The sequence below is a fragment of the Mastomys coucha genome, chromosome X (assembly GCF_008632895.1).
Source record: "Mastomys coucha isolate ucsf_1 chromosome X, UCSF_Mcou_1, whole genome shotgun sequence".
In the NCBI taxonomy this organism is placed as follows: domain Eukaryota; kingdom Metazoa; phylum Chordata; class Mammalia; order Rodentia; family Muridae; genus Mastomys; species Mastomys coucha.
This window is the reverse complement of record NC_045030.1, coordinates 10,477,661-10,490,902: the sequence shown is the minus strand read 5'-3', so window position 1 is coordinate 10,490,902 and position 13,242 is coordinate 10,477,661. Positions and strand designations below refer to the sequence as shown.

At 40.3% G+C, this 13,242-nt stretch overlaps 1 protein-coding gene across 2 annotated transcripts in view; it reads left to right on the top strand.

Moving 5' to 3' along the window:
* The first annotated feature begins 883 nt into the window (after nucleotides 1-883).
* Nucleotides 884-13,242, top strand: part of Maob (monoamine oxidase B) — a 93,854-nt gene continuing 81,495 nt past the window's right edge. The window contains exon 1 of one of the 2 annotated variants that reach the window (XM_031373262.1): nucleotides 884-1,005. In XM_031373262.1, the coding sequence (XP_031229122.1) occupies nucleotides 960-1,005 (46 nt within the window). In that variant the 5' untranslated portion in view covers nucleotides 884-959. Of the gene's footprint in view, nucleotides 1,006-12,778; nucleotides 12,904-13,242 lie in introns of those variants that run through there. The other variant, XM_031373268.1, reaches the window with a different exon arrangement.

The following is a 13,242-nucleotide window of genomic DNA, read 5'->3' as shown; positions in this document are numbered from 1 at the left end:
GTATGTGTGTAGGAGCAGATGGTTGAAACGGGGATGAGTAAGGCTGGGAATGTTAATCTTGTTTGGTCGATCAAGGAGAACCTTGGACTCTTCCTTGTTTTTATTATTAATGTAAGTAGGCATATATTGATACACATAGCTATGGTGTATGATACGATTTTATTTTTTTATGTATATGGGTGTTTTGCCTGCATGAATGAATACAACATATATGCCAGGTACCCACTGGAGGCCAGAAGAGAGCGTGAGATTCCCTGGGATTGGGATTACAGATAGATCTATAGGGTAAGAAGTGGTTTTAAATACATATATAGGTGTTTTTGCCTGCACATGTGACTATAACTTGCATGCCTGATGCCCACTAAAGGCCAGATTGTAAGGATCCCCTGGGATTAGAATTGCAGATGTCTGTGTTAGGTATTGACCACAGGTCCTTTGTTTGAGCCATATCTTAAGCTCCTGAGGTGACATTTTAATATACTTTTTTTCTTTCTACCACATTAGTTAGCACTTTGTCTGCTTTCCTCTTGTGTCAACTGGGTCGTTGTGAAATTGAGCAGGAATCTTGCTCAATACCTTTAACACAGTGCCTGGCATTTCTTCCAGCTCCTCAGTTGCACAGCGCGATCACGAGGCAGATTGGAAAATACTTTGTAGAGGGCAACAGGGTCTTGACCCTGGAGAGACGGACTTTAACGTTCCAAGTCACCCTCTCAGCTGGGGTGTCCGCCCTCCTCCTGCCTGGACTGTCGGGCTGTCGGGCTGGGGGCGGGAGAGAAGGTTGAGTGCTCCACCCGGCTTGCGCGCCTGCGGGCAGACGGGCGGGCGGGGCTCTGAGTCCAGGCAGCCCGCCAGCTTAAAGCCACTCTAGTGTGAGGGGACAGTGAGCAGCGCGGGTGCAGGCAGAGGGCCAGACGCAGTAGCAGCGGACGTGAGAGGCCTGGAACCTAGTGAGCACCATGAGCAACCAATGCGATGTGATCGTGGTGGGGGGCGGCATTTCAGGTCAGTCGCCTCTGCATCTGTGAGCAAGCTAGAGCTATCTATGTTCTCAGAAAAGTGACTGGCTCAAGAGAGGCCTGCAAGGCAAAGGGGCGGGGGCTGACCCTAGATTCCCTACTGTGTAGGTTTACCCGAGGCTGTCTCTTTGGGTCAGAACTGAATTACTGTATAGCTGTGTTCTTGGGGAAAGGATTTAGTGAGCCCCTGGGGCACAAGTGGGAGACTGGAAGCATGTTGAGGGTTTGGAGTCAGACTTTGGACTTTTCCTCCAAGAACGCTGCTAGGCTTGCTGGAATTTTCCAGCTGAGGAGAAAGGGGACTGGAAAGATGGAGAAAATTGCTGGGTTTGAGGGACCAGCATTGGTTCTAGAATGACCTAGACATTGTACTCACTCTAAACAAGCAAGCATCAGGTTATTATCTTGGCACTGACCAAGTGGCCTTGAACAAGAAAAGGGGTAAGATTCTGACCAATCAATTGCCCAAAGTCTGACGGAGCCAGACCTTGTGTGTTCTTGGTTGAATGCTTCCTCGAGCCTCACTTCACCATGCCATTTCTCCTTGAGTATCCTAAGGTGACTGAACGGCTACTAGGTTCTCAGGTCCAAAGACTGCCCATCCATAGAGAAACTGGACACAGCAAGGACAAGAAGCACAGAAGCCAGAAGTGGGGAATGGGGAACTCCTGTGAGGAATGGGACTCTAAGGAAGGCCAAGCAGACTCCATACCATAGGGCTAGTGAGAATATGCAATGCTTTCAGCATGGCCAGCTTACCCGAGATACTTAGATGCTAAGAGGATTCTATTATTGGAACAGTAGTAAAGGTGCTATCAAAATCTGTAATTGTTTAAAGGCTTGCCTTCACTTGATCTTAATTGGCTATATGGAGCAAGAGAGCCATCCTTTCTTCCTATCATGAACACAGGACAGGGTGATCAAACTCTCTGGGAACCACAGAAAATAAGCATTGGATGGGTGCTGACCTTGGTTCAGTGTTTTCATGGTAGCCCTCCTCAGCTTTGGGCCAGATCTTGGGCTAATACCTCTGTCTAGCCAGCCATGGTGAGTTTACCCACAGCAGCCAAGCAGCCCAGTACTGCAGATGCATTGATGGGTGAGCACAGTGTCCTAAAATGGCAAGGCTGGACAGAAATTCAACTTTCATGGCAATCCTTTTGGAATCTTCTATCCAAGAGAAGCTTGGACTTAACAGCATGCCCACCTAAGGCTCCACAGAGAATATTACTGCTTCAGACACTGTCTTGCTCAACACTCTATCTTGTGGTAACCTGAGCCTTCCCTTTCCAGCCTACTAGCAAATCTTCTTCACTTTCCCAAAGTGCTTTCATGGGTTTTCTACTTCTTCCCTATTATTTTACCTTTTCTCATTTATGCTTCAAAGTTGCAACTGTATGCTTATATTTTTAGTCCAGGGAACAGAACCCAGAGCCCTACTATACCAGGCAAGGCCTCTGCTACTGCACTATATCCTTAGTCTCTGTGTTGTAAACCTTCAAACTCACTGAAATTATTCATGTGAGGCCCACATAGGAGAGGTGTATAAAGGTTTAACTGTTTTCATAAACCATGATGAAACTCTGCATTAACTGATCAAAACAAGGGGATGAGGCAAAGACTGCATTTTGTCCAGAGTTTTGCCTGGGATTGACATTGTTCTAATGAAAGTAAGGGGTTCAAGGCTCAGACTTACTCAATTGCTATATCTGCTACCTGTAGAAAACACCTGTTAATTCTAGTCAGATTACAAGACCATTGTGGAGGAGAACTGAAAAATTGGGAGCTTTGATGTTGAAAAGTCTAAAATATGGCACCCAGGGCACTGAAGGTGTCAAAATGAAGGAGCGTTGCATATTAGCGCACACATTCAGATTCTCAGTGTTGGGAAGGATGAAGAAGGAGGATAGGAGGACTGAAAGTTCCAGGTGAACCTCTGGAATATGGCCCTGTTTTAAACAAGAAAAGATATATCTATCACTGTAATAAGGACATTGTATCTAAAGGACAATCTAAGAGGACATGATTTTTTTTGTAGTCTGCTTTCTAGTACAGTAACAATAGTTAGCAAAAATGCATGGTATGTTGACAAGAACTAAAAAAAAAATTAAATTTTCACCACAAAATAACAAATGTTTGAGCAGATAGAAATGCTGTTCTCACTTAAATATTATACTCTGCCTACCTGTATCAAAGCATCACATACTACCCTAGAAATATGTACCTTTGTTGTGCTCGAAATGGAACACAGGCCTCAGGCATTTTAGTTAAGTGCTTTACCAATGAACTGTATCCTTAGTTCTGTATCATTTTTTGTTAGCCTATTTAAAAGACTGGAAAGATAGTTCAGTCAGTAAAGCATTTGCTGCATAGACATGGGAGGTGAGGTCAGTAACCAGATATGTAAAGATATAGCTGAAAAGGATGCAAGAGCTTGAAGATAGGAAGTAGGTCTATGGGACGTTGTCTACTGCAGGAGACACAGCAGTTGCAATCCTGAATTCACAGCAGCTGCTGATGTATGAACTGGCTCTTAACAGGCCCATCAACAGCCAAATGTGGACGGAGGAGAGGCTCCAGGGCCCTTCCAGGCTGGAATATTTGCTATTGATAGATTCAGAGAGAGAGAGAGAGAGAGAGATAAAACCATTACCTTCAGCGGAGTGCTCACTGCTGACCCCACTAGGCTCCAATAGGAGTTCAAAGACATTGGTCATGCATATGATCCAGGTTAAAACAAATCCATCACAAAAGAAAACCAGAAGTCATAAAAGGAACTGGTGTCAGTGAAGTGGAGACTGATAGCGATAAGAGTGAGGTAAGAGAGGATGGTGAGAGAATTATACATATATATATATAAATGTATATATATATATACACATACACACACAAATATAAGTCAAGTGATAAAAACAATTTATCAATTTAAAAAAAAGTAGGTACAGCTGGAGAGATGACACTTGCAGAGGACCTGGGTTCTATTCCCAGTATCCATATAGCAGATCAAAACAGTCTATTACTTTGGTTTTGAGGAATCTAACAACTTCTGGCATCTATGGGCTTCAGGTATGGACACAGCATATATACATGCATGCAAACAAGTGCCCATACACATGAACTAAAAATAAATCTTAAGCATATATTAAAATCTAAACAAAACAGCTGAATATGTAGGCACAGGCTAATGAGAAACACTATCTTCCAAAAAAATATACAGCACCTAAATGTTAACCTCTAGCTTAAACACACACACACACACACACACACACACACACACACACACACACGTATGCATGGACAACAATACACACTCAGAGATATTTGCACACCATACATGCACAGGTACACACACATACACATGTACACTCAAGGGAGATTGTGTGTGTGAAAGCAGGGATTTATTTTTTTATTTAATGAACATTTTCTCTCATCCCACAAATTGACACAAAGGAAATTAAACGTGAACACAGGGCTGTTGATCCTAGAGCCCTCATAAGTATACACAAAAGACAGAGTCAGGAAAAATTAAACTAATGACCCATGACAGGTGATTTAGTAGCACAGACACAAAATTCTAGGGAAGGTGATTGTAGAAAACACCAGAATCTGAGAAAAACTGTGAATACTTCACAAAAAAGAAGAGTGGCCTGGGCTTTAAAGAATGCAAATGAATACACCAGTAGGCTAAATGACAGAAGGGTTTTAAACTAAAGAATAACTTGTATATAATCAGAAACAGGAAAGGACATAGCAGCATGTTGAGGGAACAGTGTAAATTCCGAGCTGAAGAACCAGGAGATTTGCTGTAAGGCTGTGTCTCCTGGAAATGACACGGAAGCTTCCTCTGTGTCTCTTCACCAATATGGCTGCTTAAGCAAGATGGGGCAAGTACAACAATTGCTATGCTAACAACGGAGGGTGACCTCATGGGTCCCCACCCCTTGACAAAAACTGCAAGCAACTAAGGACTGAGAGTGGGAGGAAATAGCCTTCCCCAGGGAAGAGCCTCCAAATACGTTACCTAACACCAATTGGCCAGCCCTGAAGTCATATGCAATGCAAGTAAGGCTAAACAAACTGAGCAGGCTGTGTTGATATATTTAATGCATTTGTATGTATACATAGAAACATATATTTGTGTATATATTATATATGTATAATAAAACAATATAAAAAAGAAGGCATGAATTTGAAAAGGGATCAAGAAGGGACATGGGAAGAGCTGGGGAGAAAAGAAAAGGGGGAATGTTATAATTATATTTTAATCTCAAAAATTAAAATGAAAACCTCTTAGAATGAATTTCTGTATGAAGAATGGGGGAAGGTCTGACAGAAACAAAACTTAAAAGGTCAGGTGGGATCTTGGCCTAGTAACTCAAGCCTATAATTCCAGCATTTGGGAAGCTGATTTTTTTTAAATCTCCAAGTTCATTTTTTTGGTGGGGGGTTGGGTTGAGACCTGGAACTCAACCTGTAGACTAGGTTGGCCTTGAACTCAGAGATCAGCCTCTTTATTTTTGTCACCAGAGAGATGAATTGTGGAGAGACTTTTATGTGTTTAGCATCATCTGTAGTTCACAAATATGATAATTTTTAATTCATAAAAGGTATGTGTGAAGTGACTGGGAATATGGAGAAAGTGCTGGCATGAGAAGGAACTGAAAAGTCAGACAGCTGGAGTGGGACGTGCTGGGAAGACATTCTGGAACAGAAATCTATTAGCTGGCAACTCAGAGAAAAAATGGTGTCACCAATGTGCATGGTAGAGGACTTAAAGTCACTGTCACAGAAGAAATGGCCTGAGCCAAGTGGGGAGTATACGATTTTAGACTCAGGAGATGATTGACAAAATGGTTTGTATTTCAGTTTCCAAATTCCACTCTGTTTTTTAAACTTTGTCAATGATTAAACTCAGGGCAATCTGATAATTCCTTGATAAGTTGAAAGCTGTCAGCAAAATTTAATCACTCCCTTTAGGATAAACAGAGACACATTGAGGGTATAGCTAGTTAATATATAACTTTCTTTTTAATGCTTAAACAAAATTTCCATGCGACTGAAGAATACCACTTTAGAAATGTGTCTGCTTATAAGTGATTCCCTACCACAGAAGTAGCAGGTTGTTTACCCCCTAAAAGTTGTCAGGGCAAACGGAATCTCCCACTTGGAACTGGCAGGCAGCACAGTAGCCCATTGCCTGTGTCCCAAGTTTCAATTTTAATGTTTGAGTTGCTGCCACCGTGGGAACTGTCTTGCAACTCTGGAGTGGATCCTATTCAATCACCAAAATAAAAGCTAAGAAAGGCCAACTCAAAACAGAAAAGTGAAAGGTTTTGTGATGCCTGGAAAATGAGAGACAGGAGGTACTTGCTTAAGATCCATGAAGGAGCATGAAGTAGCCTTTTAAATCCAACTTATGAGTGATCAGTCTAGTTGGGAAAGTGAGCTGGCTGCCTGCTGGTGGTCCTTGGATACTAAGTGTCCTCCACAGTCACAAGGGATCATGAGTTCAGGGGCACTGTGGGTAGAGGTGCCTTTGGGATTAATGGCCAAGCCACCTCTTCTTTTGTCATGAAGAAAAAAAACGGGGGAAATTCTCTTTAAACTAAAATGTTCAAAAGTATCAGTGATTTGATAATGTGCTTGGAAATTTGTATATCCCAGCCAAGGAGAAACAGAAAGGCCATGGCAATACTCACTAAGCATAGTAAATTACCACACAAACTGCAGGTGAGCCCTAGTTCTTGTACTCACTTAAATTTTCAGCATTTTCTTTTCACTAGAAATGAAGACTTACTGATTGACAAAAAATGAACAAAAATGAAAAATTAAGTTAGAAATGATTCAAAACATGTACTAGGAAATCAATTCTCAGCGAGTGCAGAAGGAAAAGGTTGCCTCATAAAAATAAAACAGCTGAAAATACAAAGGGAGAGTTAGGGGAAAGGAAAGGTACCAGGGGATGTGGGAGGAAAAGTAAGAGAAGGTAATGAGGGATGGGAACAAGGTGTGCTTTATGTTGTGTGCAAATGCCACAGTGAAGCACATTTCTTTTCCAGTTACTCCTGTGAGCCACAATGTCTCTTTTACCAACTCTTTTTTTTATTAGATATTTTCTTTATTTACATGTCATATGGTTTCTCCTTTCCCAGTTTCCCCTCCAAAAAACAAACAAACAAAAACAATAAGAACAAACCCCTGTTGCCTCCCCCCTCCCCATGCCTGCCACCCTACCCTCTCCCACTTACTGGCCCTGGCATTCCCCTACACTGGGGCACAGAACCTTCACAGGGCCAAGGGCTACTCCTCCCATTGATGCTCGACTTTGCAATCCTCTACTATACACATGCTGCCAGAACAATCAGTCCCACCATGTATACTCCTTGGTTGAACCCTCAGAGCTCCCAGGGACTCAACCAACAGCCAGCTCTTTAGAGGTCTAGAACAAGGACTTGTGATTTGCTTCACTTAGCTTTCTAGTGTGGAGCACAGTGAGGCTTCCTTTTTCTAGTGTTGTTTTCTATAATTCACTTAACTTCATCTGAGGGAGGGCAGCTAGGAGGAGCTGCAGGGAAGAAAGGAAGGTGGACAGTAATGGAATGTTATTTCAGTTCAAAGATATTTTTACAAACAATTTGAAAATGTAATTATTACAGGACAGAGACCCTGTCTTTGTACTGTAAAAATCATTAACTTCACATGTAATACAAATAGTGATGTTTCAAACTAACTTTTTTCTTTTACATGTATTTTAAATTTTGATAGTAATTATAATCTTAAAAATATATGATGTGTCACATGATAATCTTTTACATTTGTGTAGTCTATAATGATCAAATCAAGATAGTTAATATTTTATCACCTTATTCAAAAAGTTTCATTCACATGTGATAATTGGACATATTTATAGGACACGGTATGATGTTTCAAAAGAGGTAGATAACATGTTCTAATCAAATTAGGGGGTAATTTGTGTCCCAATTTTCTTATCTTTGCTATCTTCCAAAAACCATGTAAATGGATTATAAAATAGCTTCATTAGTGAGGGCCCCTATACCCAAGTTATCTGACATAAACCAGATGAATCTTTGGTTAACTAACATATAGCAAGCACATGTAGGGAGTTAAGAAATAGTCCCTGATAATTTCACACATCCCACACACACCTATGCACTCCAATTCAATGTATAATAAAATCAGAGTGATTAGCATTTTTTTCTCTTGAAAATATGCATTGGTCTGTGTTGGAACCTTTTTTTTTTAACCTCTGCTAGCACTTTGTAAAATATAAAAATAATTGTGGTGGTAGATGTAGCTCAGTAATAAAATGATTCCCCAACGTGCACAAGGCTGTGGGTATGATCCTCAGAACTGCAAAATAGAACAGTTTTTTAAATTACTCCATTCTGTGAGCATCCACCTCTTTATTTGTCAGGCTCTGACAGAGTCTCTTAGGAGACAGCTCTATCAGGTTCTTGTCAGCAAGCACTTCTTGGCATCCACAATAGTGTCTGGGTTTAGTCACTGTATATGGAATGGATCCCCAGGTGGGGCAGTCTCTGGATGGCCTTTCCTTCAGTCTCTGCTCCACACTTTGTCTCCGCATTTCCTCCTGTGAGTATTTTGTTCCGCTTTTAAGAAGGACTGAAGCATTCACACTTTGGTCTTCCTTCTTCTTGAGCTTCATGTGGTCTGTGAATTGCATCTTGGGTATTCTGAGTTTTTGGGTTAATATCTACTTAGCAGTGAGTACATATCATGTGTGTTCTTTTATGATTGGGTTACCTCACTCAGGATGATATTTTCGTGTTCCATCCATTTGCCTACAAGTTTCATGAAGTCATTGTTTTTAACTGGGCCCCCAATGGAGAAATTGGAGAAAGGACTGAAGGCGCTGAAGGAGTTTGCAACCCCATTAGGAAAAACAACAATATCAACCAACCAGAGCCTCCAGAGCTCCCAGGAACTAAACCACCAACCAAAGAGTACACATGGGGGGGTACCCATGGCTCCAGCCACATATGTAGCAGAGGATGGCCTTGTCAGGCATCAATGGGAGGAGAGGCTCTTGGTCTTGTGAAGGCTCGATGCTCCAGTATAGGAGAATGCCAGGGCCAATAGGTGGGAGTGGGTGGGTGGGTAGGGGAATATCCTCATAGAATCAGGGAGATGGGATAGGGAGTTTCTGGAGGAGAAACTGGGAAAGGGGACAACATTTGAAATGTAAATAAAGAAAATATCCAATAAAAGAAAAGAAAAAATTTAAAAATTACTGTATTCTGGAGTCCACTGATAATGCTATAGAACATTCTAATTTATGTTACATATGATTATTTTCTGCTACCTGTTTTCTGACTGTGTGACCATAACTTCTATCCTCCCCAGGGCCTAGTGATCACCATTTCATTTTCTTCTGTCAGATCAACAGTTTTGACTTGCTTATTTCTTTTGACATAATGTCCTCCAATTTAAACCCTGAGAGCAGAAACAGGCACTTTTAAATGCAGTAACTACTTCATCTTTAGCAACCAATAATTTTCTGGAAGTGACACACATAGTAGGTAGTGACAGAATATGGGGCTTACATTCAAGTAGCAACAAGGACCTACGCAATTACAGCTTTGTCCTGCCACAGTTCATTCCTCAGTCTCCTATCAAAAGGGTTGGAGGAACTCATTTGGGTTCCTAATCTAGACAAATCTGTGAATCTCTAGATCTGTGCTTTGGCATCACCCCAACCAGGCTCTTGTGGTTCTCATTGTTACCCTTCCACTCCTTTCTTCCTTATACAAAAAGGCAAATGCCGTAACCTCACAGTATTATCCAGTCAATGCTACTGTTTTATAACAGTAAACATCTTGAACATTGTCTACATGCTTGACTTTTCATGGCAGCTTCATTAGGGTTCTAATGACAATGCCCTTACACCTAAGGTATTTTGGTAGGAGGAGCTTGTTAGTGGACTTAGTGGACTATGTAGGCAGAATTACATCACTAGAGACACAGTTTCTGGGCCTTTGCCCATCCTGAAAAGTCATCAGAGTCAGCTTATGGTACAACTGAGCCTTTGACAATGGCTGCAATATCCTTCCTCAATGGCTGGACAATAAGTTTTGGTCTCCTTGCTCTACAGGGGCAGCAGCAAAGGCAGATGGATAGTGTTATGTATAGCCTGGTCCTGTCTAATTAGCTTTGGCTTCTTTGATAAAATAGCCTTGCCCCGCATTCATTTTCTCATCTGGCAAATGAGGATAATAATAATATCTATATTATCTCTTATATAAAATGGTTGATAAGAATAAAGGGAAAATATATGTTAGGTGCTTGGGAAACGGGCATGGCATCTGCGAAGTAAACAATAGATATTGGCTATTCTTTTTAATAAGGCTCTCAAAGTCACCACTTACCCGATAGCAGATTGAGAAATTGGCTTGAGGAATTATCTTGTGCCTGCTTGTGCATAAAGGAGAATGCTGCTTGCAAGCTCTGCTTATTTTGCGCCCATATACAGATGATATATGAAGCCAGTGATTGACTTTAAAGAAAAAGCTTAAACTCACTTTGAAAGATATATCTAAGACATAAATACATCAAATACTATGAACTCAAAACATATTGCTATATGAAGACTTATAGTTGATTTGGTGCCTGCAGATGCTAATATTTGGATTGGCCCCTGCTATTGCATTTAGTATCCATTTTTCTCTTGTAGTACTTCTGCTCCTTGTGAATATATCATTACCAGAGAAGCAAATTTCAGCTTTTAACCTTTGTCTAATGGAGCCATTTCTCTACAACAATAATTTTGCTAAACACTGGTTCTCACTCTGATGGCCAGGCTGTTCTTAAACTCTACATCCTCAGGCCTCACCTTCCTAGACTCTGAAATTACAGGTGTGTGCCATCATGCCCAGCTGTGCAATGATAATAATGAACTAACTATGCTTTGGTATCATTCATTCATTCACATGACTGCAAGGCCACATGTTCTCAGAAGATTTTAGTAGGGTAATTGCCTTAACTGATGTACAGACAAAGTTTGTTTCAAATGCCATAGCATATAATTGAGGAACTCAATTGTACATGTCTACATTTTTTACAAAATAAAGCACACAAGTGGCCTCTGGCTCTGATATCTCTGCAAAAGTTGAACAAATAGATTAGTTCTCCAAGATGGAGGTCTCCAGTAGTATTGACAGGGTAAACTCCATAAAATGTTATTTCATTGATAGTAGTTTTTTCTCCAGATATCAATGATGACAAATGCTGTATTATCTACCAAATTTAGCAAAATCACATTTATTCCTTATGTATTCAATTAGCATTCAAAGTAATATACAAATTCACATATATAGTGATTGTTATGCCTTAAATTACAATGTCTTCAGCTTAAATAGTATATAAAATTAGTGATACTAAATCATTTCAGATGACAAGAGAAAAATATAATATTTGGTGTTAATTAGGACCCAGGACAAAGGGAAAGTATTCAGTGCATATGACCCTGTGTAAGAACCACCCATAACTTCACTTTCAGGTATAGGTTTGATAGACATGAAACTTATAATCTTGATAGTATCCTAGATCTGTCTTTGTTAATGCATCTCATCTACTGTATTTTATTTGTATTATCTGTTTAGGACTGTGACTGTAGTTCAGTGGGTAGAGTGCCTACCTATCATGCACAATACCCTCAGTCTTGTTCCATCTGCAGTAATGCATAAACCAACCATGGTGATTCATACCTTGTGTTCTCAGTGCTCAGGACATGGAAACATAGGTATAGGAAGTCCAAAATCACCCTCAGCTACACAGTGAATTTCAGGTCAGCCTGGGATACATGAGACCATGCCTTAAAAGGCAAATGATCTGATTAAGGATTTGTGAATCTTCATCTGATCCCAAACTGGTCATGTTACGATGTCCCTATCTCTAGTCTTCCATAGCCCCAGAAATGAAATTAAACCAATAGAATTCTGCAGTGGGGGATATGGATCTTCCTAGGCTCTGAGGTAAGAGAAGGTAAACTCTTTAGTTAAAAACCTGTTGAAGATTGGAGCTAACCATGTACCTCCCAAAGGAAGAGGACTGTAGTGGCTATTCCTGGTTGTCAACCTGACTACAGCTGCTGCTGACCATTGTTGAGAGTGGACTACAGACTGTAAGGCATCAACAAATTCCCTTACTAGATAGAGACTACCCATAGAGAACCCTGACTAATACAAGGACTAACCTAGATGTATAAAGCCAAGGGTTAGAGGATCTTGAGCTTGGCTACAAGTCCCAACTGTTCTAATGTGCAACTTGGATAAGCCAGTGCTTATTTCAGCATGTTTCTCTGTAAGGGAGAACAGGCCCATCAGTAAATATTGAGTTTGCTGTTTTTACAAGTCATTGAGTAATGATTCACTGAAATGGTTTTGAAAACAAGAAAGATTAAATATCCTGCTAGATCCAAAGTGTATGTCAAAATGGGAGTTCCTACTTAGATGTACTGTGAAAATAAAGAACTGGTGGTTTCATCCCCCAAAAGAATGCTTTGGAGATTTGTTCTGGGTATACATGTGACAGTCCCATTTTTAAAGTTTTGTTTAATTTTATTGTATAAACATGTATTTATTTACATGTATGCATGTACATCTTTCATGTGCCTGATGTCAATAGATCCAAGAAAAGGATGTTGGATTTACAAGAACTGGAGCTGCTGGTAGTTGTGAACTGCCATGCTGGTGCTAGGAATTGGACCCTGGACCTCTGCAAGGACTACAAATGCTCTTAACTGATGAGTGATCTCTCCAGCTCAGAATTTCCATTTTCTTGAGTTCATTAAGCTTAGTACTACGGTATCTACATAAAACTGATTTATTCTACAGGAGGATAAAAGGTAAAGGGGCAAAATTCTTTCTTGATTTTGAATATCCAGGTGATAAACTTCCTTTGACCTTATGCTTTTCAAGGACTGGCTTTAGAAGAATCATTGATTTCTGAGTATGAAAGCATCTTGAGATTTTTACCTATTAGATAAGAGTAATCTCTTATCCACCTCTTCTACTACTTGTTTCATTTTGTGTTGTGTTAGGAATGAAACCTAAGTCCTTATGCTTACTAAGCAAGATTTCCATTGCTGAGCTACATCCCAAGCCTAAGAACATCAGATTTTCTATTCTATAAATGCATTTTTAGTTTTTAAAATATTTTTATTCATTTTTATATATTTTTTTAT